The sequence below is a fragment of the Sinocyclocheilus rhinocerous genome, unplaced genomic scaffold, assembly GCF_001515625.1.
Source record: "Sinocyclocheilus rhinocerous isolate Xijiao unplaced genomic scaffold, SAMN03320098_v1.1 scaffold113, whole genome shotgun sequence".
NCBI classification, from domain to species: domain Eukaryota; kingdom Metazoa; phylum Chordata; class Actinopteri; order Cypriniformes; family Cyprinidae; genus Sinocyclocheilus; species Sinocyclocheilus rhinocerous.
Genome location: NW_015646846.1, coordinates 853,776 through 880,127, shown reverse-complemented (window position 1 = coordinate 880,127; position 26,352 = coordinate 853,776). Strand labels below are relative to the sequence as shown.

The following is a 26,352-nucleotide window of genomic DNA, read 5'->3' as shown; positions in this document are numbered from 1 at the left end:
TTTTTTAGGCTTGATTGTGTTTATGGGGTGCAGTCTATCATGTGTTAATGCTTCATTTAAAAAAAAAACGAATTATTTTTCACATAATTTACCTTTATTCCACACCGCTCTGTCCCTTCTCTGAGAAATGGGCTTATCATTTCCTATTTTTATGAAGCCCCGCCCCCAGAAATAGGTGATGGACTCTGATTGGTTAGCTAGCCCAGTTTGTTGTGATTAATATACGGTTTTATCCTGATTAAAGCTTTAATACGGTACGGCAACTGCATGCGCGTCCATGTTTAACGCTTCTCATAGCTATGTGAAAATAAGTGTATAATTGGAACAGTTCATTGTTGGAGAACCGCTGCTTTAGAACATTGATTTTGAATCGTTAGAAGACAGAATCGCGATTCACATATGAATAAATTTTTACGTGCACCTCTAGTTTTCTCTTCCTCTTCTCTAAAGCAGCGCAGCATGGCCTCGCCCCCTTTGCTGCCTTTTCCCGAGGGCGGGGTTTATCTGGGTTTGTTACATCACAAACCCGGGAAGTAACTTGTTGTAACTTTTAAAAGACGATATCTCCGTTTGCATTGAACTTTCAGCTTCATAACTTTGCAGATATTGTTTATGCTCAAACAGCAACATTACACACTAACTAATGTTAAAAAAGTGAAATCGCAATCAACCACCCCTTTAAGCAGCAAATCAGCATATTAGAATGATTTATGAAGGACCGTGTGACACTGAAGACTGGAGTAATAGTTGCTGTAAAATTCAGCAACTATTTTTTTTTTCTAATGAGGCAAGAACAAGAAAAATGAGAAACACTGCCAATGGGGTATGAGAAATATATTTAATTGAGCATAATTTTACTTCTCCAGTAAATTTATCTTGCATTAAGGATGTTAAGGCCAAAAAACTGATTAAGGAAAATAATGTTTCTGCAGGTCCACTTAGTCTGCATTTCTTCAGTTACACAGGGTCAAGCTTTTGGCCTTTTCAGCTCTGCTCCCGTTAAAAGTTACGCCCCCAGCAAGTTCTCTTTATTAATTGTCAGTGTCTGGCTGGAACGACGCCACTCATGCCATACACGCTGCCCCCACCTCCTCCCCCTGGACGGAATCCCTGGCACCGCATGCATTAATTAATGCATATTTCATTTAGCATGCCTGTGTTGTGCAGCATATTGCTTTGCACTCTATTCATTTCCCCAGGGAAATTATGTTATACATTACCCCTCTGTTGGCTTACCTAATCATGCACATACACAGACACTTCCACACACCTCTGAATTCCCAGGATGACACTGGACCCTCTACGCACCTGAGGCGCTCACAGCCTGAGGGATAATGCCCCAGTGCGCACCACCGCTCCCAGGACATGCTCAGGAAAGCCAGATGGCAGTGATTGCTGGCAAAGATTGGCCATTACTTTACAAGAAAATCTGATTGGATGAGTCACAGATAATGATAATACTTTAAATCAATCAGCAATTTCACATACTGATCAGATAATAAACTACTGCATATTTCTTGGTCAAAAATTGTTTATCATAATTTTATATAATTAATAATCATAGCTATTCAATGAACATTGCCATCTTATATCATGTGTTGCAATCATTTCATAATAAACCATGAGGAGTTAGAATGATTTTACCATGGTTAATGAGGTTTCAGACACTAAAGTTTGGCTTTGTGTCTAACAAAAACATTTACACTATGAATACATACAATATCAACATATAGACATTTTTTTTATGCATGACTTCAAAGAAATACAAAATCCTCTGTGTAGGTTCACAGAGGATTTTGTGAACCTACACAGACAACAACCTGAACCTACAACATACACAGACAACAAAAATTGATGGAGTAATTTAAGCATATTTGAAATAAATTTTGATTTATTATAATATGCTTAACAGTGACTTAGTTTGACACTGAAAATTTTATATTGCACTTATCAGCCTAAATTCAAACTTTAAAAAATGTGTGCTACAAATACACTTTACGTATAAATAAAGGGGTGACACTTACTTCGTATTTTGTGGAAAGCCAGTTTAACAACTTCATTTTATCATGAATAAGGGGACGCAATCATTTCAAAATATGTAGCTTTGCACATCCCGTCCTGGCATAGCTACTCTGAAACCCTAGATGTGATCTTTCCGTTCATTTACACATTAGTGGTCTTTAATAAAATGTAGAATTCCAGCAGAATACCTCATAAATCACCGCTTGAAATGACGGATAATAGCCTTGACAATAGAGTACTTGCATGCTTCACACTGTATCACAGGATAATGTTGAACTTACTTGCAGTGCAGAAGCTTAATAAATGACTCTCCTGTACTTTAGAAATACAGCTTCATAAAATGACAATGATAAGAGACTATGGGCCTTATCATACACCCGGCGCAATGCAAGTGTTTTTTGCTAGTTTCAGCCCGACGCAGTTATCATTTTCACGTCCTGCGTCACGTTGTTTAAATATCAAATGCATTTGCGTGCCCATGGGCGTGTTGGTCTGAAAATGAGGTGTGTTCAGGCGCATTGTTGGCGTGTTGCTGGCAGTTCAGTTGCCTCAGCTGTTTTGAGGCAACTGAAACCTGGTCTAAAGTCAATGGCGCAATATTTTTTTTTGTTAGCTTTGCACATCCCGTCCTGGCATAGCTACTCTGAAACCCTAGATGTGATCTTTCCGTTCATTTACACATTAGTGGTCTTTAATAAAATGTAGAATTCCAGCAGAATACCTCATAAATCACCGCTTGAAATGACGGATAATAGCCTTGACAATAGAGTACTTGCATGCTTCACACTGTATCACAGGATAATGTTGAACTTACTTGCAGTGCAGAAGCTTAATAAATGACTCTCCTGTACTTTAGAAATACAGCTTCATAAAATGACAATGATAAGAGACTATGGGCCTTATCATACACCCGGCGCAATGCAAGTGTTTTTTGCTAGTTTCAGCCCGACGCAGTTATCATTTTCACGTCCTGCGTCACGTTGTTTAAATATCAAATGCATTTGCGTGCCCATGGGCGTGTTGGTCTGAAAATGAGGTGTGTTCAGGCGCATTGTTGGCGTGTTGCTGGCAGTTCAGTTGCCTCAGCTGGTTTGAGGCAACTGAAACCTGGTCTAAAGTCAATGGCACAATATTTTTTTTTGTTAATTAAAGAGTGCGCTAGTAATATGCGCCTATAGGCGGGTGAACAACTTGCATACACTCTGCTTATTACACACACAGGGACGCGCAGCAGCACACAAGCATGCCTAATATTAAAAACAAAAGGATTACAATGTAAAAGATTATTATTGTGCCCAGTAGATGGCCTGCTCGCGCGCTTTAACCTCGCGCACGAGCAGAACCTTTCCTCTCTGGAGAAGCGTTCAGTCTTTGCTCTTGCAAATTCCGCCAGGTAAATAGCGAATCCGCCATGGCGCGAGCGCAACTGGACTTTAAAGGGAATGGGAGATGAGACTCTGATTGGTTTATTGCACGTTACGCCCAAAACACACCCATGACTCATTAAGAGATTAGACATGCGCCCCGCGCGCCGACCGTTTTTCCCATCGTTAAACTAGCAAAAGTGGATTCGGACACGCCTTAAGTGCACTTGCGCTGTACACTTTAGACCATGCGCTTAGATCGTTAAAATATGGCCCTATGTCCATTTGCACTTAAAATCGATGTCATTAAAATTATAACCGATCAAACACTACTATTCAAACGTTTGGGGTTAGTAAGTCTCCTATGCTCACAAAGGCTGCAGATATTTGATTAAAATGCAGTAACAACAACAATAATGTGAAACATTATATTAATTTAAAATAGCGGTTTTCTATTGGACTATATTTTAAAATGTAATTTATTCCTGTGACGCAAAGCTGAATTTTCAGCATCATTACTCCAGTCTTCCGTGTCACATGATCCTTCAGAAATCATTCTAATATGCTGATTTGCTGCTCAAGAAACATTTCTTATTATTATCAATGTTGAAAACAGTTATGCTGCTTAATATTTTTGTGGAAACCATGAAGCAGTGTTTTTCAGGATTCAATGATGAATAGAAAGTTCAAAAGAAGATGCATTTACTGTCACTTTTGATCAAATTTGTGCATCCTTGCTAAATAAAAGCATGAATTTATTAAAAAAAAAAAAACACACTTTTGAACAGTAGTCTATATATTCAAATAATGAAAGTCACATCACATACGCAATCTAAAGCACACATATTTAAATTATGAACAGTATGTAAACTATTTAAGGCATTAACAAACAATCAAATGATGTTTGTGAAGTTTTTACCTGGTTCTGGGTTTCTAAAGTTTCCCAAAATTATACTGGGACAACCAGGTCTTGCAGAGCAAATACAGGACTTGAAACTGTCCCGCAGTGCTTGCTCTAGCAGCGACAGCAATGCTAAATCATCTGCAAAGAGAAGCTTTAGATCCGCCGTCATGCTGGGTACACCTGGGAACTCGAGTGGTTCCAACTGTAATGCAGGTTTGTCAGGCCTTAAACTTACTTTTACTGTCTGAGTCAAAGATTCAGTTCTGTTTGAATGATTCTTTGAGTCAGAATTTAATCTGCACAGACAACTACACGCACATAAAATATATATCTTTTTGAACCACTGGTGCTAGTTTGAGATGGGACAGTCAGTTTGGTCTAACAATGGCAGAAGGGGTGCAAGAAGTGTTTGAGAAACCTACTTGAAAACATTATTTCTGCAATTTGACTAGTGGCACAGCAATTACATTATTGCCCAGTCTACCTTAAAATCATTTATTTTAGTCATCTCATTATTATTCATAGATATTCATACATTTGAATAGACACCAACACATACAATAGCATATGGATGGCTTTTTAATGCATGGCACCGCAGAAATACAAAATCCTCTGTTTAGGTTCAGAGAATATTGAACAGCTAACCTAATTTTAGCATATTTCTAATAAATGAGATATATTAAATATGCTTAACAGTGCTGAAATATTAATTTAACACAGTTAGCACTCACATAAACCTAATTTGACATTGAAACTTTGAAAAAATTTTGATATATTGCGTATCAGTCTAAATGAAAACGCACTCTACATAGGAATAAAGAGGGGATGTTGAATTATTGGTCAAACGATGTTCTAGTACTTTGTAAAAAGCCAATTTATCTAATCTATAAATGAGATATATTAAATATGCTTAACAGTGCTGAAATATTAATTTAACACAGTTAGCACTCACATAAACCTAATTTGACGTTGAAACTTTGAAAAAATGTTGATATATTGGTTATCAGTCTAAATGAAAACGCACTCTACATAGAAATAAAGAGGGGATGTTGAATTATTGGTCAAACGATGTTCTGGTACTTTGTAAAAAGCCAATTTATCTAATCTATTGCTATCTGAAATGAATAATAACAGCTCCTAATAAAGACTAAGAACAATTACCAATGTCTCTGTAGTGATTAAAGGGTTTAATCGTGTCTTTTTCCAAAAGCAGCAGTGAGAAACTGTTAGATGTTAGTTATTTCTCCTTTTTTTACTTCCAAGTGCCATATGGGCAGACAGGCTTGAATCCCAGACAAAGCTTATCAGGGGTAAAGAGCACCACTAAAGGTGTTTTTGGCCATGCTAAGTCACACGTGGCACAGCTACAGCCAAACAGATGCTAGCATTTCTCTCAAGTCCAGTGACCACATGCTAACAAGGCTTGCAGAAAGAGAACAAAGCTTTCTGTTATTTCTGCTTAAGTGGGACAATGTCTGTGTAGTGAGGCTGAGGCTCTACCACATTATCTTAAGAAACAGAGGAGAATCAAGGCTTCTGTACTAGTCGTTAGCAATTCTAGCTGAAATAATGATCACTCTGTGGATAACAATTCAGGAGGAATCCTGCTGTTGACGGCTGATGCCGGTTATAAGTGCTGTATTTTGGGTTTGCTTTGCTTTGTGTGTGTGTGTGTGTTTTGGCGAGCATCTCTCAACGAGAGAGCATCTCTTAATACTGGACCACATTTATGAAATTTGAGCTACGGTAATTTGCATAAAATCAAAGTAAAATTTTTCAGACAACAGAACAAGAATGGTGAATGTGCATTGTAAAAAAAAAAAAAAAAGTCTTAAACTAAACTAAATAAAAGTAATTTCGATTTTACTTGAACTTTAACTAAATTAAACTTAATTAATATTTCAATTCTAGTATGCAAATTATAAGTTACACTGCATAATATTAATAATAATTATAATAATGTCTATGCAATATTTTGTTTAATGTAATGTATATAAAACAAACATTTAATATAAAATTATTATTATTATTAAAAACAAAAACAATAATAGTTGTTGTTTGGTTATATTAAATATACTGTTAAAAGTGCAAATGTTAATATAAAAACATTTAAAACTAAAAATATGACATTATTATGAAATATATAGATATTAAAAAAAAATATTTTTTTACATTTTCACTTTAAACAGCACTTCCTTTTTCTTTGCTGTGATTGGCTGATTGACATGAGGAGGATGGCTGTTGTAATAGATAATGCCTGTCATCCAATAGAATTGAATAGGTCATAATAAACTCTTTATGTGGCCAAGTATCGGCCAGACTGATTAATCAAGAAGAACTTATCAAATACTACATGTAAGGCTCAAAAGTAGGACTGCACGATTAATCGAATACGATTGTCATGCGCATCTTGTCAGTAAAGCCGGTTCTGGGATTAGTAGTAAATCTCCATCACGTGCTTTCAGATGGAGCAGCATTTACTACACAGAGTCGTAGTTCTCTGACAAGCTATGCAAAATAGCATTCATATTCTCAGACGATATAATATGAAATAGAAGAAATCGTTCTGCGATTATGAAAGCTGTTTGCGTAGCTTGTCAGTGAACTACGGCTCTGTGTAGTAAATGCTGTTCCATCTGAAAGCACATGAAAATACCACATTTAATAACATGTTTTAATTCCAAACTCACTTCATAACGTCAGTCGAGTGTTTGAAATAAATCCTTCTGTGAGATGATGTGGCTTCTTACACACGTCTGCGATTATTTTTTTTATTTTTTTTTTTGCGTAACTTGTCAGTGAACTACGGCTATGTGTAGTAAATGCTGTTCCATCTGAAAGCACATGAAAATACCACATTTAATAACATGTTTTAATTCCAAACTCACTTCATAACGTCAGTCGAGTGTTTGAAACAAATCCTTCTGTGAGATGATGTGGTTTCTTACACAGAACATATTTCATAGTATTTTAAGCAGTGATAAAGGCTTGATTAGCATTGCATTATATACTTTGTTATAATAAACATTATAATAAGATGAACTCGGATAAACCATATATTGTTGTAGTCGTGTGTTTATTAGTAACGTATATTGCCGTAGTCGTGTGTTTATTAGTCATGTTGAATCAATGAAAGCAGTTGAATCTTCTGTTTATTCAGCTGCAGCATTTTCTGGGTTTCTTCTGCAAGGCGTATTTGAAGTTTCAGCGCGAGAGCGCCCTCTGGCCTTCGGATGGAGATTTACTGATGATCACAGAACTGTGCTTCACTGAAAGATACGCATGACAATCGCAGCTTCTGCCTAATCGCGATTTATCGCCTTTGCGATTTAATTTCGATTAATTGTGCAGCCCTACCCAAAAGCAATTAGATCATCATTACAAATTCACAATCATATTTTAGTTCAGTGGCATAAATGTTTGCAGGTGTCCGTACGCACCTTTAACGCTGAGTTCAGCATAGTTTGAAACTCCAGATCCTCCATCAGAACGAATGACACAGCGGTAACGGCTGGTGCTGCGCTGTGACGTGTCCGTTACGCTAACGGTAGCGGAGAAGCGCCGATGGTTCACCACTCGGGTCACCATGAGAGACGTGTCTTTACCATTCCATATAGTCTCCAGCCAAGGGAAAAAGTAATTTTATCCAAGACTTCATGGACACAGATGCTGGCTTAGAAATCCTGCTGACAAAAATCTCTAACAAGTTATTAAGTTTCCTCAAGCAATGTATCTCAGGACAAAGGTTCAAAACCTCCCAATGCAAATGAAGTGAACATTACACGCACACACATAATAGAGATGCTCAGAGATAAAATCAACATTTTGAGCATGTACACTAAAAAAAAGTGAAACGACTGTGTAATTTATTTAAAATATTATATTGGTCTAATTGAAAATCTTGGTTTCCGGTTTAAACCTGTTTTGTTCTGTTAATAAATCCCCAATAAAAAAAGCAAATAAAACTCTACTGATGTGTACATGACACAAAAATATGCTGCGTATTTCAGAAAACGTCACAATAACTATTAAGGTCTTTCAAACTTGTCTTTATTTATAGTAAGTAAACTAAATTAAACATTGACTAACAAAATATTTTATTTTAAGTAAAAAAAAATCTATATTCATGTTATAGCTAATGTAGCTTTTGTTTATGGTGAAATTCAGTTGTAAAAATAGACAGACAGACAGACAGACAGACAGACCTTAAGTTACATTTTGGCTTATGTCTAAAGATAATACATGAATTCAGTATGGTATGGTCTTTATAATAAATAATCTTTGTACTATCTTTGTATGAATCTCTTTGACTTTAGGAAAAGAAACAAGGTTTGAACCAAACCATAAATATAATTTGAAAAAAAAAAAAAAACGCTAACTTTTTGCTGTAACATAATAAAGTTGGTCCCAAGTATAATTTTTTCCAGTGCTATAATCAAACCAGGTTTGATTCGTCACTGAATGTTTCTATGGGTATTTTTTTTATTTTTACTCTTGAGATTTAAGCAAGCGGGTCCTGGCCAAAACAAGCAGCACATAGTTCAACAAAATAAGAAATATCACACACAAAAAATAATGTTATTAAAAATATATCTGTTTTTACTAGTCCTAAATCCCGCTAAATGCACCCGTCGGCAAGTGAGCCCTTGTGAGCGCCTTCCAGGTTAAAAGGGTTACAAATAATGTATATAAAGACAACAGAAAAAACTTTTTAGAAAATCTATTTTAAAAATCATGTGCAAGTTCTTAGATATTTAATCTTTGTATTCATGTTGGTTTCAAGTGGTGGTTTGACCCAAACCATAAAGCTAATTTAAAAAAAAAAAAAAAAACACTAACTTTTTGCTGTAACATAATAAAGTTGGTCCCAAGTATAATTTTTTCCAGTGCTATAATCAAACCAGGTTTGTCACTGAATGTTTCTATGGGTATTTTTTTTATTTTTACTCTTGAGATTTAAGCAAGCGGGTCCTGGCCAAAACAAGCAGCACATAGTTCAACAAAATAAGAAATATCACACACAAAAAATAATGTTATTAAAAATATATATGTTGCTGTCCCTTTATGTGAGATTATATGTGAATGCATAAAGTATGTGTGTGTGTGAGGTTGTGTACTGACTCACCTGTAGCCAGAGTTTGTCATGTTGTGACCATTTGCCTCCAGCAATACACTGGAAGGTGGCATTCTGTCCCACGTTCACCTCGACATTCTGCAGCCGCAGAAAATGTGGTGTCTTGCCTACAAAACAAAACACATATACCTTCAAAAAAATCATAATACAGCATCCATGCAAATTATATAAAGCACATGTGCTATATAGACACTGGTGGTCAACTATGCAGTGGCCCAAAAAAGCTTACAAGTTTACCCAAGTAACATTTGACGACAACAAAGTGTTAAAATTTTGACTGTTATATTGTTTTATGGCATTTTGTTTTATAATTTCAAACCTAACAAATATATTTTTGTGAAATACTTACCTTATGAAGTGTACTTGTGTTAACATTTCTTACAAAATATCAAAGAAACTGTCTTTTATAGTATCTATTGACATGACATTCAAATTTTGAAAGTGCTCCTTTCACTTCTTGTATTGTGTGATGGTGAACATGGTTTCTGTCTGGTTTTCTGATTGTACGTTTAGAATCACCATCTGAAAACAAGAAATTTAATGGAGCTCACATTTGTATTCAATATTATTTCCAATAAACATTCTCTCATTTGCATGTACAGGTGCATAGAGGTTTACAGGTGCATTTGTGAGAAGCGTAACTCTTGCACTAGCTGAACTCTTGATTCTCAGTACAGCAGTCTCCACCCACTCTCTCTGCCAGCTTTATTATCTGTGCATGCATTTCTGCACAAAAGCAATATCAATCTTTTTCAATTAAAGTCACTGAGAATATAGATTTATTTTTTAGTATCTCTGCTATAACGTGAAAAGTGTTCAGATTTAATGAAGGAATCTTAAAATTACCCACTATTATTATTATGGCAAGTAAAAAAAAAAGAAAGTCAAGATAAGATGCTTCCATGACACTGGAAATGGAAGGAATGTCATCCGAGTGTACACAGTAACTTAAAAGTTACTGTTAAAAGTTTTTTAAGTAACTTAAAAAAAAAAAGGTTACTGTGATTTGTCATTCAAAACCCATTTTACTTCTGTAATCAAACATGAATCTTAAAATTACCCACTATTATTATTATGGCAAGTAAAAAAAAAAGAAAGTCAAGATAAGATGCTTCCATGATCTATGATTGTGTTCCTTCAACTCGGTTCTTATTACATTTTTATTGAAAATTCTGGTTATGTGGAATGGAATACTAGCTTACTGCATACGGTGCAATACGTAAAAACTGTCATTTTGCACTTTGCACATTTGTCTAAAAAAAAAAACAATGTTGAACAGAAAAAATATATTAGTGACACTGGAAATGGAAGGAATGTCATCCGAGTGTACACAGTAACTTAAAAAAAAAAAGGTTACCGTGATTTGTCATTCAAAACCCATTTTACTTCTGTAATCAAACATAAGGGAAAAGGATTTTGAATGCGAATAAAATGCTTATGACGTGCAATGATGAATCATGCACAATAAGACCAGGGGGTCATGTTCACTTCTACAATATGAATTAACCTCATTTCTTCATCGGCACTGCTGGCTTTACATTAGTGACACAGAGAGATCTAGGACAACGGAAGTCAAAGGCTAAAGTTTTCCTGTCACAACAAGAATGATGGGGGCCTGAAGTCTGAGCACTCAGCTCTGCAATCTGTCTCCCTCTATCTCTCATCCTCAGCACAGACCTGCTTGTTTGCTGGCCTTTTCCATCTCTGTTCAACCCTCGATCCACATGAAGTGCTTTTCACAGTAGTTGACAGACTGAACTCCTACAGCGTAGCCAAGACTGTGAAAGTAAGCAGGCGCTGTGTGTGTGTATGTATGTGTGTACTCACGGCAAGGGTGGGCCAAAACGTGTATCTCATCCACTGCGATGAACCCAGGATGCCCTTGTACAGACACAGCCTCAAAAATAACCTAAACGAGAGAAGAGGGGAGAGGAAATCAAGTGTTTAAATCAAGTCTGCTTGTTTCAGACTAAACTGAGACGGTCTATTTATTTCAAGCATGAAAATATTCAAGTCAACAGGAGAGATCTTTAACTGTAAAACCACCTATGTTAGCCCCAAATCGTATTCAAGCTCTTGTGGCACACTTAAAAAATATTTGAATGTCCATGCATCTTGCATTTATTTTACAGAAAGACAGCACAAGAAAACTTTTCAAGCCATAATAATCTGATAATCTGCACTTAAACTCTGCAAACACAAATTCGAACACACACATATGGGACTGGCATGGTTTGCATGGCATACTGTACATGCCATGTGGTGAGGACATGTGTGGTCTGAACAATGCCCTCTCTCTCAGAGCTGCCAAGGACTGGCACTAGAAAGCCAAAATCTGGACACAGGATGCACTTGAGTCCACAGCTTCCCAAAAAGGCCTCACTGTGACCAGTCAAGAGACTCAATCTACTCGACCAGATTCAATTCTCACCATGTTGTTCAGGGTGAGACTGTGGAGACTAAAGGTGTGTGTTTCAGATCAGAAATGTTGTGGAAACTGCTTTCAGTGGCTTAAGCTTTATGTTGTTGTTTGGATCAGTTCTCAATTCTCAATCCTAGAAAAGAGCAGTGTGAATATCCTGCCACACAGGTTTGGAACGACATGAGTTTGAGGAAATAATGACAGTATTTTCAATTTTGAATGAGCAAACCTTTTACATCGTCATTTTATCATCTTTGCCCCTACTCAAGGACATTGCTGTATTCATAATTTATTCACAACATTATGGCTGACACAAATTATCTCTAAAACTGTCAGGACATGGGAAAAAGAACAGCTTTTTAAAAATGTACCATCACAAATTCATTGTCAGATTTGCCTCTTTTTCCTTTTGCATATCATAAAACTTTACCCTTTAAACACTGTCACTTTGAAAGTGGCACCCTACTATTTAAAATGTATCACGGCAGGAAACAAGTCAGTTAACCCAAAGAATAGTCTTGTCAAAATTGGCCACTTATCTGCAAATCCGTTGCTCTAATCAAACTCACAGTGGGATATTTTTCAGTATAGTTTACGATCCCATGGGCAGATTTTCTAGTAGATATTAGTTTTCGATATTTAACAGGTCATTGATTACGTTCAACTCAGCAAGAGAAGCAAATACTTTAAAAAACTTTAAATGGCATTCTGTGAGCACAAACTGGGAACAAGCACCTAGAGAGTGTGATTCTCAATTTTTATCAAGAATATGTCAGTCTTAATTCAAAATCAAAATAAACCCACAAAAAAAGAAATATAAAATATAATTTTAATATTTAAATATAAGTAATACTATACAATTTTATTATAAAACAATTTCTTAAATTTTAAAAGGAATTGCAATCTAAATGAAATCTAAATTATAATATTTATAATTTATATTATGCAATAAATACCAATAATATTAATAATTAATACATTTATATTATTATACACTGTTTGGTTATATACACTTGCACATTATTTTATGACATTCCCCACAAGCACAAATACACACACACACACACACACACACACACGCACGTACGTACGCAAAAGCTTTGATATTGCCTGCTGGTCAAATAGATGCCCTCAGCAAATATTGCCTTTAGCAAATATTGGTCTGCTGTTTGCAAAGAGAAGTTCAGTATTGCCAGCACAGGTTAAATATTTGCTCTTCTCATTAGTTAATTCAATTACATGGCTAATCTTATGAGGGTATTTCACTCCACAGATTGACTGGTGAATCTACAGAGAGAATGAAGAGGAGCACAAGAGGCAGAGAGAGATAGAGAGGAGATCTGGGTGTGAAGAATCTGAAGAGAAAAAGAAGGAGTGAGCGAAAGTGAGAGGTAATAAGCAAAAGGACTGATCTAAAATTAACAGTTAAAAGCTTATTCACCAGGGCCATTTGTGGGTGAGATTAGGGGACAGTGATTGCAGTGGTAATTGGAGTAGAGAGCAATCTACTGCCTCTCTCTGCAGTTCAATTGGTGCCATTCACCACAAATATATGGCAGACAATAAACTACTGTCAATTTCTGTTGCTAAGGGGACAACATTTTCAGTACTTATTTTAGCTGCTGGTTGTTTGTTTGCTACGTGGCTCATCCTGCTAAAAAAAAAAAAGTTAATTGATCATGGTTGTCATCATTTGCTCCATAGACTTCCATTGTAAGTGCGTAACTTAATCTTAATCGTGTTAATCTTGAGTACCTATAGAGTAGTACTGCATCCTTCATATCTCCAAAAAGTCTTTAGTTTTATCATATTTATAAAAGAAAGATACAGCTTTACGATTCTCTCCGGAAAAAGCCAAGCTCCTGGAGGTGCGCCGTGGGCGGAGCTACAGAGTGACGAGCACTTGGGCGCCGAATGCCAACAAAACAGACATTTGATGCTGTTTCACTTACTGTCTGCAGTTCTGAATCATGACGGGGTCTTTTGGCGCTTTTCCACTGTGTGGTACGACTCGGCTCAGCACGGCATGGCTCGGTTTGCGTTTCCACTGCAGTTTAGTAAGCTTATCGATACTCCGGTCTTTCATAATTTAGCCCCGGGACCGATTAAATACCGGGTTTCGGTACCCATCCCTAGCCACACCTACCTAAAACAGCTCGTTCTAACACGCCAAAACATACCTACGTCGCTTTCATTACACCAAATACACAAAATACTGTTCTTTTTAGCAGCATCATATGAACCCTTTAAACCAGAATATTCTGAATTTGAATTTTTTTTTTAAACACAGTATGCAGATTCTCTTAATTGAAACCCATTTGGCATTTGACTTTGGCATTGTTAGCATCATGCTTACCTGATAGGAGTTGGGCCAAAAGGTGCTGATGGCGAGTTCAGCCTTCACCCAGCCTTCAGTGACGGGTGCTGAGGCATTCCAGATGGGATTCCCCTGTGGTCCACCATCCACTTTTATGTAGACATTAAGGGTTCCGGGACTCGTCCCATCCCGGCTAGACAGGGAGTAGTGGAAGTCTATGCAGTGGGTGTCATTCTCTTTTAGCGTGGGCAGGAGCAGGTGGGCCTTCTGACCTGATGCACGACCCGAAGCATTCACCATCATGAAGGAACCTAGAAGAGGAAAACATCACTTTTACTTGGGCTTTTAGTATATAAGAGGTCATGGTACTAAAAGAATATCCTGAAAGTTTCAGAACTGAAAACGTCCTTGCTACTGAAATAAAAGCTTTTATTGACACCAGGCCCTGTGAACGCCAGATCCTGGAATGTGCCTATCTATAATAGATAGGTTAAACACAGAAGAACATCAACACCTAATTCTGTAGCCCCACCCACTGATTTGCGCATGACAGTTGGGAAATAACATAAGTGGCGCTAAACCGGATTGAGCAACCAAGCAATAAACATGCCGTTGAAGATCGCAGAATATTGTGCAGTGGCTGGTTGTGGAAGAACACAGTCGCTGCATAACCTTCCTTCGGATTCAAATATTAGGAATGCGTAGTTGAACTTTATTTTTAATGACGTTTCAGCTCACGCGATTAAATCATTGAGCTTTTGTTCGCTTCATTTCACCACGGATTCCTTTGTAAACAAGACACAGGTCGACGCTGGATTTGCAGAGAGACTGAGATTAAAAACCAGTGCGGTGCTGTCTATATTGGATCCGACAGGAATGGTGCAGCACACTTATGTGAGTAAAAATATTTGTACTATGTGTCACTATTGCTTTGTTAGAGATCGCTTGATGTGTCCGTATTATGTGTATGTCTCTAACCAGTCACAGAAGGCTCCAACTATGAAGGACGTAACTTGTCAAACAGACACACAAAAAGTTAGTTTACTATGCAAAACTGTTATCCAATCATAGCAGTAGGCCTTTACTTCCAAGTCTTCAATGCGGCACACCCATAAAAACCCAGCGTTTCTCGAGCCAGCCTCAAAACCAGGGTAGAAAATAGCCTATTACTTATTGATTTTGATGTTTTTGAATGTAAAAACCATGCAAACGTCATATGTGGACCTCAGATAACAGTATAAAATAATAAATGCAGTGACATTTAATAAAGCCAGTTCATGACCCCTTTAACTACACTTTATTAGAAGGAATTGGAAGTAATACAACATATGGAAATTGATATAGTAAATAATTAATAGAATAGAATAGAATAGAATAGAATAGAATAGAATAGTTCACCACATTCAGCTGGAATTTTTGCAGCTACAACAAAGCAACAAGTAAACAAGTGTTATTTGATTCTTAGGGCAAATCTTTTAAAGAATAATTCAAAAAGACGCTTATTGAACAGAATGTTTTGATGTTCGGTATCTTATACTCTTTTCCCACAGTAAAGGCTACATTGTAATTTTGCACATCGTGTTCATGCTCTTCTGTGCCTTTGTAAGCAGAAAACATCACATAACTGAGTAACTGGGTAACTTCCTGCTATAAAACCACACTGAAACTGTAAGTGCTGAGGCACTATTTATGAAATGATTCTGTGGACAGCTTTACATCCATTTTACTCCAATTTTATGAGACAATATGCAATCTTACAGCCTTATGAGTAGTTTTGTACAAGTCACTACCAACAATGTCACTGCATTAGAAAGAATAAAGAGGGCTTCAGAGAAAACAAAAATCATGATTTACTTGAAAAAAGTGACAATTATTCACCGCCTTCAGGGAAAAGCATTTAGTTAAGCTAAAGACCCAAAGGTGGCTTTTTTTTTTTTTTTTTGATAAATTACAGTAATTCATTCAGAGTTCTTTAAAAATTTCCACAAAAAGAGTTCTACTCATTCATGTCAGGTAAAAGGTTTTAGCCTTAACAAAGATGAAAGCATGATTATCAATCAAAACTCTGGCTATTCAATAGCATTTTTACAGCAATTATAGCACTGTTCATGATTCGGTGACTGAAAGACCTTAGAAACATTCCACATGTTGTGCGCATATGCAGGTCCTTTCACTAGGGACTATTCTGAGTTGTGACATACAAAAAATTTAGTATATCTACTATAATATATGTTGCTTGCAAAAATGTTATTTCATCAGAACTTCTGAATGGCCGCCAATGCAGAACCAGGCTTTTTGGATCCGGATGGTGTACTTATGTCAAGCTATGTGCATATGTTAAGGGCTAGGTTAAAACATCACATACGTAGGTCAAAATCAGTTCTAATTTTTCCAGACACCTTTCTGCCTGACTGTGCTAAATCACCATGCATAATTTGCCAGGTGGGCAGAGGAAGCCATTGCCATAACACCCCATTCATCACCAGTATTATCTAAGACATGACCACAAGACCCGAGCGCATCGCATCTATCAATCAACACAACCTTGAGCCCTGGGATGAGGCCAATCAATTCCACACACTGATCCAATCTAGTGAAGGCCCCCTAAACAGCGGGCCGGCAGTGAACTCGCCTGATTGCATTTCATATTCAACCCTCTCGGCCCACGTGCATTTTCCATCAGGTATTCCGAGCAGACATCTATATATTCCCTACCGTTGATGATTGCCTATATATATGTTCGGGCAAAGTGAGGCCTTTGAACCGAGAGGTCATTTAGACCGAACCTACAAGCAGGCAATCAGCCCTACTACCACGGTCAATATGAGTGTCCTCAATCACATCATCGGCCGCTTCAGTAGATTACACTGTCTTAAGCTGAGCTAATGTGAAATCGGATGTAATGGTTCTATGATAAATAATTCAACACGTTTTATTTCAGGTGGACTGCTGGATGCACAAAACACTCTTGACAAATCAGCCCGCATGAGCATGACAACAAACACGGCTGTGATTGGCACAATCTTGCGGTGGGACTTCGCACGAGAATTTTAAATGGAAATTAATGTTTACATCATGAAGAATGCGATGCAGCCGCAGCTCTTGCTGGAGAACAGATTAAAAACACGTAGCCTCCAAATTGCTTCAGTGATATTACCAGATTTCAATTACCTCCTGGAGTCCCAATGCATTGGAGGCACTTACATTTCATGTATTAATGAGTTCTGGGATGAATCAAAATATTATTAAAAGTTGAATATTTTGAGAAATATCTGACCATGATATACAACTTGTTATGCACATTCTCAAGGGCAACACTATTTGGATGATAATTCTTTTTCCTGCAAATGTGGTGGATGCAGATAAACACAAATCAATGGCGATGAAGATTTCTCTCAATACTTACTGCAGAACGAAAATGGCTTCTGGAGTAAAACGCAGCACTTGGCTATCTCCTTTACTAAAATCGATAGCAATATGAGAGTCGTTCTCAGCTATCAGTAAACATGCCATCAACAAAATAGAGTCCTCACAGAATCACAGCTACACTACTGTTGATTTAATGCTGTTCACATCAACCAATAACCAGTACACGGTTTTTGAGACCAAAGTCGAGGCAGATCCATTACTGTTTTTCTAGGACAGCGCAACAGTCTGTAAAACATCTTCATAGGGGCCACGCAAGGCAACACGATAAGGTATCGCTTCAGTGCCACTTGGTTGACAGCTGTCACACTTGCGTTAATGTGAAGAGATGTTATGTGAATTCATTTACGTCTAAACGCCCTTGATTGGAAGATTTATCGGTTCAAACATCTGAGAAGCAGTTTTAGAATGCTGTGCAATTCACATCAATCTTAGAGACGCCTGGCCCTTGTGCGTCAATTTCAACTCATTTTCTCGAAGAGGCTTCTTCTGCGTGTGGCTGCAAAGTACCGAGAGGACTTGCCGGTGAAAGTCATTATTCCCTCTGAGTATTTCCACTGGGAGCTCTTTGCACTAAATGTCACATTCCCGCCATCATAATATGATCCCCCACATAACAAATAGCAAAAACTCTGCTAGTTGTCACTTTAATATGCAATTATGGCAGGTCCCTGTTCTTTGGGCCCTCTGCTGCTCGGTCTGATAAAGTCACGGCATTCCTCATTTCTTCCTGGCAGTTTTATCCTGGGAACAATAAAGCACTTATTTACCATTGAGCCAAGCAAGGGCAGTAATCCGCAACGTACCGTGGAAAAGCTAATGCGTAGATAGGGAAAACACAGAGAGGAATAAAAAGGAAGCGAGGAAAGAGCTTCAATAGGTGTGGAGGCCCGATCCCTTTGAGCATCCGTTAAAATATTCAGACAGCACAGAAAAACTAAACAAATACAAACTACCATTCAAAAATTTGGGGTCACTATGATTAATGCTTTTATTCAGCAAGGTTGCATTAAATTGATCAAAATTTACAGTAAAGACATTTATAATGTAAAAAAAGATTTCTAATTCAAATAAATGCTGTTCTTTTGAACTTTTTATTCATCATAGATTACTGAAAAAAATGTATCACGTTTCCACAAATATGTTAAGCAGCACAATGGTTTTCAACATTGATAATAAAAAATGTTTTTTAAGCAGCAAATCAGCATATTAGAATGATTTCTGAAGGATCATGTGACACATGCTGAAAATTCAGCTTTGCATCACAGGACAAATTACATTTAAAATATATTAAAATAGATAAATATCAAATTGCAATAATATTTTACAGTATTACTACTGTTTTACAGTTAATAAAGCCTTGGTGAGCATGAAAGACTTTAAAGAAAACTTTTAAAAAAATAATAAAATAAAATAAATAATGTTTAAAAAAAAAACATACCATCCCCAAAGTTTTAAATGGTTACGTATACACTGAAATAAGAAATCAATTAATACGTATTTTTCTAAACTGACACCTTCCAAAAGCTTTTGTCTCTCTTGAGCTCACGGTGTTCTAATTGAGGTCCTGTAGTGTGAACGTTAGGGGAAGAATAGCAAAATACAGTTGAAATGTCACATGATGGGACAAAATTGGCTTATTACCCAGTGAATGAGATAATTCCCACCTATCATGTTCACAACTGATCCGCAAATGACCTGAGAGGGAAATGGACAGACTAATTACTAAGTAAATAACTCAGCCACTCGGACATCTCACTTTCGACCACATCCGAATCTAAACAAAGCTGAAATGACTTGTGAAACACAAAATGAGTCAATTTGTAGAGACTTCTCAGTTTGGTTAAATTAAAGGTGTACCTCCATGCCAGCAACGTTTACAGACGATTTGTTGAAGAACAGTCTGAAAAGGTGACTTAATAATAATAGCCAAACAACAGTTAGTAACTAATAAAAGACAGAAAAAAATGCTTTTTACTGTATTTTGTAGTGGTTATTTTTGAAGCACATCAAATAAATAAATAAATAACAAAAAACTTTGACATAAATTTGGTTAAAGATTTTTTTTGGTTTAAATACTTTAAGTATGTTAAAATAAAGACAAAAATATTATAATATTAGTACCTTTTTCTTTAACCCAATGTATGGCAGCGTGCGACGAGGTGAACTTGATGCTGTGTTAACATCAGATGCATCTGGAACATTATTTTCCATAAAACAAATTGATAAATAAATAAATAACCGTTTGTTTCCTCATATCGGAAGCCTCATATCAGAAGACCCTGTTTCAGAGGAAATGGTGATGCGTCAGCTGCAATCATTTCGTCTGGAGCAGCTGCGAGCGAAAGAAGATGCACGCCTGATTCCCTCCCCCCAACGACAGGCTGCAGATGGGCCGTCCCTTTATAAACACATACATACTCTTCATAGGGGTCTCAAGAGTACAGTGGATCTGCACTGTGCCCCATTTGACACATTTAAGCACAGTAAATTCCCCAAATCCCTCCTCACCTCATAGAGGCAGTATATGCGAAAGTGAGTGTAAAAGGAAAAGAATGGATGCTTTTATGGCAGAAAGACAGGACGGGAGACAGTTGGCTACTTCAGCCAGGCCCCATATGTTTGCTGCTCTGGATGTGTAATGGACCTTCATGATACGCCGCTATCTGTGTCGTCTCTGAAGCCCTCGTTATTACTTCTCACACATGCACACCCATTTTCCATCTCAACCCGAGCAGAAACAGCCTTGCCCTGCTTGTCACGCCAAATGATACGAGATTGGCGTAGAGTCAACAAGACTTACCGGCTGTGTGCCGCAATTCGCCATGGCCCTTTGAAACGGTGCCAGCCTTTACTTCCAATGCCCTTTTCCCATGAGCCCTCGGTGGGCCTTGTCGCAAACCCTCGAGACTGTGATAATCCGATAAGTGGAAAATCAATAATTGAAGTGTCATTATCAGAGTGAAGACGCCACGCTTGGCCACCTTAATGCAAATCAGTGAATCGCCCAATGGCAAATCCAATAAATACAACTTCATCTGTGGTTAAGGATTCCAGCTCACGCTTTCTGCTTCACTAGACTTCCATTTGCTGATTGGCTATAGAAGAACTGATGTTGATACAGGAACTATTTAAATCAAGGGTAAATGTATATGTAAATGGGGAGCCCGCCAATTGCTTTTTTAACAGAACAGACAGCTAATTAATATTACACAATAAGGATGTGTTTTGCAAACATACTAAATAGTGGCAGTATTTAGAAGTAATTAGATTCTTCTACAGACGAGATGGCATCGTCTATTGGCCCAACCCTAACAGACAGACAGATAGACAAACAGATCAGATCTGACGGGTCTGAAAAGCGAGGTGTGCTGTGTATCGCATCATATGACCCCTTTAAGGCAACGACATTCATACATTTTCAGTATACGTTCTGTGGCCGCTGTGCATGCAGATTTCAAGAATGCTGGTCCGATTTGTTATGTTTATTTTGGCATTTTTTTGATTGCTGCTTTCTGAAACTGGACATCTGCATTTCAGAATGGGTTTTAAAAGAAAAAAGGATTCTTCTGCTTATTATTCTCTTTTTTTGTATTCATTCTGGAACAAAGGATAGCCTTTTATCAGTTCCTAGTAAAGTCTCCCTCAGTGGCCAAGTAGTTGAATTAGACTCAGGTTGTCTCAAATTGATCGTAGTCTGGCTATTTATTATTAGCATCTAAAAGGAAAGGACTGAAAACATTCAAAGGCGGTCAGATTGCCTGGGGAGATCATAACTACCCTAACAAGGGAGAGGAAGAAGAAATACAACAGGGAGAAAGATAAAGGAAGATGCAAAAGAGTCCAATAAAATCTAAAAATACATTCTAAACAGATACACATCTCTATGTCTGGAAAAGATTCATATTTTCTGCAAAACAATCCGGATGACAGAATACGAAATAATGAATCTCAATTAACAGACTGCAGATATGTGTATGAAAGTGGAACCATCTAAAACGATAAAGGAACCGTCTAAAAATGGAGCCATTTTGTCAGTATTTTCTGAAGCAGAGAAAGCTAATTTAAACTCAAGCTCCATTTACCCTCAAATAACAAGTAAATTTAGCTCTAGGTGAACATATTTGTGTCAAATTAAGAGTTGTGTTGGGACAGAAGACCTGCTTGCTCCAAATTCACAGTCGCCCAGCCCACATCCAGGTTCATGACAGGAACAGGTGGCCGAGAAGAGGGGCACGACAGCGGCGCCCTGCTGGCAGCGTGCAACGAGGTGAACTTGATGCTTATTGCACCTTGTCACACAGCCATAAATCTAGTATCTCTTCTCTTTTTTGCCGAGACCAGTGTTTCCCGTGCATGGACCAGGTGTCATTGAGTTCCATGTGTGGTACAACAAAGCTGGAGCACCTCAACAGGAGAGCTTAGTTAGGAGTGGGCGATAAAAAATACAGTAAACTGCTAGAAATTGTGATCCTGTTAGAAAGTGACTTTTATAACAATTGTCCAAAACCGCCATTGCAATATTATAGTATTAACCTCTACTAGGTTCTGCCCCCTTAGTTACGGTTGTTAATGCAACAAAGCTTTCCTACTAGCACTTTAGCTGTGCAAATGAAGTGAAAAATCAGAATCAGAAAGAACTTTATTGCCAGGTGTGTTTGCACATACAAGGAATTGACAGAATGACACATACACAAACAGACACAAACAGAATGACAGCGCCGACTCGCTTCCCATGCTTGCGCGTCTTAAAACGCTTGAACAGCACCGCTGCTTGCCAACTACAATGTTCAGCAAAACGTCTGAGTATTCAAAAAACGCTAGAAGATTGTGTGGTGTGTACTGCCGAATGTTCAGCAGTTCATCCCTGGTAAAACTTATTGTGTTTGAAAAACAACAGACAGGAAAAACTGATAAAAACATAAAAACAACTGGAGAGCACCTCACCAAGGCAGCCATACGCAGAGCCATCTTGATGCAACAGAATAATTCTTAAATAATTGTTATACAACAGAATAATTATTAAATACTATTTTATTGTATTTTTGTTCTACATTTTTATATCTAGTAATAATCTAGATTTAAATGTAAATTAATTTAACAGACAGACAGACAGACAGACAGATAGATAGATAGATAGATAGATAGATAGATAGACAGATAGATAGATAGATAGATAGATAGATAGAGATTTGTTTTGCCAGCTTGGTAGAGATATCTTGGCTTCTGTTAACTGTTATGGTGGGCAGAAGTCCGTGGCTGCTTAAGTAGTCCCTGTTACTGCTCCCTTGAGAGCAATTGGACACTCTTGCCTGTGCTACTGCTGTAAAATATTTCCCGCTGAACTCTTCAACCTCACAGAGGGAAGTGTATTCCCAGGCCCTTGAGTGCGAGCCACGGGCTATTTTGTAAGCCGGTTATTTGAGGCTGTCCGTATGCTTTCACACAGGGATGGCCACTGAAAGCCAACCTGAGGCACTCAAATCCCAGCCACAGACAAGAGGCTCATGGATAACAATCAGGATGGACCCACCTTGAATCAAAATGAAAACAGAAGCTGCACTCGTAAAGTTGGAAATAAGATGTGCCCGATGCAACTCCACAGGGGTTTCCTGGGGAACGATATGAAGGGCGTCAGAGCAGCGAGAAGAAATGCAGGAGGAAGATCAGAGAGAATGACAAAGGACAAGGAAATACTGAACAAGAGAGAGAGGAAGTATAGAAGAAGCCCAAGTTCAATGTCTGGATAAGGAAACGGCCACCTTCCTTCTTTCTAAGGAATATTCTAGGTCATCAGTCATCTTAATGTTGTCTATAACAGTATCCTGTGACCATTTTGACTTGTCACTCAGTTTGTAGAAACAAATGGAATTTTAATTTTTTCCTTTTTAACAAATTCAGGGCCGAGTCAAAATAATTTTTGTGGTAATCAAACATTTATTATTTGTTATTAATTTATTTAATTTGTATTTAATTTTCATTTATTTTAATACTAATTAAAAAAAAACATTTCATATTTCATTAAATTAAAAAAATTAATTAAAATACATTTAAAAATAAATTAAAATAAAAAATATTTAAAAAAAATAATAATTAGATTATAAATTAAATAATAAATATATGATATAATAAATGAATAATAAAATAATAAATGATATAATAAATGAAAAGTAAACAAAAATATTAAACAAAACTTTATTTTTTATAGCATTTCATACAATAGAGTTAGTTTCACTGCAGCTTCACAGTATTGAAAATATAAGTAACAGAATCAATTTTAAAAATGAGGCAGTCAATAATTCCAGTAGCCCCTCACTGCAGAACAAAGATCCAGGGGCGTGGTTGGATCCACATCTAGGGGGTGGAGATGGGTGGGTTTAGGGATCAGGGGGTGGAGACCGTTAGGTTTAGGTATATGTAAGGTGGGAGGAGTTGGATCTGGATCCAACCACGCCCCCTGGATCTTGTGTTTTGCAGTGAGGACCATCTCAATAATTCTGCTATAAAGCAACTTTAGAAACACCATATTGTCATTATTCAGCTCCCTTCAGTTCAGTGTTGGTTCAGTATTCATTAAATTTAAATTACATTTATTTTATTTATTTTAAACATCTAATCCTTTGATATGTATGTACAAACTCTCAAAGTGAAAAGAAAGTTGATCTATAGTCTTTTGCAGAGAAGGACAAGCCAAGCTGGTACTCATTTACAATAGTGCATAAAAGTATAAATAAGAGCCAAAAAACAAAGGGTAAGAAAGATTCTCTTTCCTAAAGGGTGGCATCATGATTACTTAGTAGAGTGTATTAGTCAGTGAAAAGGAAGTACACTTGGCAGGAATCAGGGTGTATGGCGTAGGGGATAATGACCTACAACTGGAACATCGCCCAGTGCTCTGTTCTGCTTCAGTGATGGCATGGAGAGCATCACGAGCCTGGGGTTTACAGGACTTCAGGACACGCTGCATCATGAAACTGACAAGGGCTAAAAACATGGTGTGTATTGATCCAGACATGCCTACACACACACACACTCTTCACACATCTTTTTTATAGCCTCTCTGCCTCCCTCACACACATACACACATGTGTGTCCTTTATCAATGTCAACAGATACACTCCGTGGTGTAAACACCAACAAAGCACTAGCTTTTTGCTGGTTGCTGTGTGTTGGATGTGCCTGTGATCATCTACTAATGATGAGGTCACAGACACCAACACAATCAAAACTTCAGCTAAGAAACTTTGGTATGGAAAACTGAACACAACAGCCCAAAAGATAATGTTAATGCTCAGAGGTTGCTCTTTCGTGTCACAGGAGATTTTAAGATATGTTTATAAATTGTCTGAGATGTTTCTTTTGGAATGGCGATAATTTGATGAGAAATGTTTAAGTTCATATTGAGATCTGAATCTGAACACAGATTGAGACATTGTTGATATAATCATGTGAAACATCTGAGAAGCATCCATCCATTGAACATCACTCCATCTAATCTCAAAGTTGACAAGGAGAAACAATTGAGATACCAAGTAGATCTCATTCGAGATTCTTAAACTAATATACATTGCAGTACTATTCTACTAAGAAAAAAGGAAAGAGCTTGTACAAAAAAAAGACTCTGTTTTTCTGTAAAATTAGACATAAAAAAATTAATATAACTGAAAGAGACTGAGACAGAAGCAAGATTTTGGTTATTTGCCATCACATTAGCTAATTTTAGATTGTGACAAATAGGACAAAAAGGAAAAAAAAGAGGCAGGCCTTTCATACCAGAGGCTATCTATCATTAAAAACCCTACTGGGTATAAAAATATCCCAGAGCAACAAAAGTGTCATTGGTCCCGAAGGCTTGTCATTTATCAAACTCTGGCCAATTGTTGTGAGGCCAGGAGGGAAAACGGGAATTCTGGGAGACATTTATCCTGTTTTGGGGCAGGATGCTGGTTTTGTCTTCTTCCTGTGGTTTGATGTTAGTGATTTCTCTTCACAGGTATCTAGAGTGAGAACCGTAAACCCAAGGGAAAATATGACACCAGCAGAATTTACGCTATCCAGTCTTTCAGCAGTTCTTGCATTTTTGAGCTTGTGAAAAGAACAATAGTAGAGGTCGAAGGCAATGACAGGAGCATTACATTCAAAAGTTCTGGGTTACATTATTGCGTTACTCCTAAAAGAGAGTAGATAGCTTTGTCTTCGGTAATGGGTAATCTAGTTTCACTTGCAGGGCTGATTTGGTGTTAGATGTGCTTGATTGTCCTACATGGCTACTTTATGAAAAAAAGAGACTGTATTTGTTATAAGTACATTTACAACTTTTCATTTAGCAGATGCTTTTATCCATAATATTTTACAAATGAAGAGCATCACAAGCAATCTGTCATAAGTCAAGAATAATAGTACTACACAAGTTAAATGAATAAAAAAAGTAAAAACATTACTTATTTAAAAAATGCAACCATAGTGTAATCAGGGTCAAAAATGTGGCTTGGCCAGCTGTCAAAATGCATGATTTACATATACATATAAATAAAGAGAAAAACAGGTAAATTTCAGTTTCACAATGACAAAAATGTGACACTGCCATTCAAAAGTTTAGGGTCAGTAAGATTTTTTTTCATCGAGAATGCATTAAAATGATCAAAAGTAACAGTGAAGACATTTACAATATTGCAAAGGATTTCTATAAAAAATGCTGCTCTTTTATACTTTTTACAAAATCCTGAATCCTGAAAAAAAAAAATAAATAAATAAAAATAAAAA

The 26,352-nt window shown here is 37.1% G+C and overlaps 1 protein-coding gene across 1 annotated transcript in view; it reads right to left on the bottom strand.

Moving 5' to 3' along the window:
• The window catches only part of LOC107708049 (receptor-type tyrosine-protein phosphatase T-like), a 259,431-nt gene that overhangs the window by 161,319 nt on the left and 71,760 nt on the right, over positions 1-26,352 (bottom strand). The window contains exons 3-6 of the mRNA XM_016512197.1: positions 14,203-14,474; positions 11,252-11,333; positions 9,416-9,531; positions 7,731-7,908 (exon numbers count right to left, since the gene is read on the bottom strand). Coding sequence (XP_016367683.1) covers positions 7,731-7,908; positions 9,416-9,531; positions 11,252-11,333; positions 14,203-14,474 — 648 coding nt within the window. The remainder of the gene's footprint in view (positions 1-7,730; positions 7,909-9,415; positions 9,532-11,251; positions 11,334-14,202; positions 14,475-26,352) is intronic.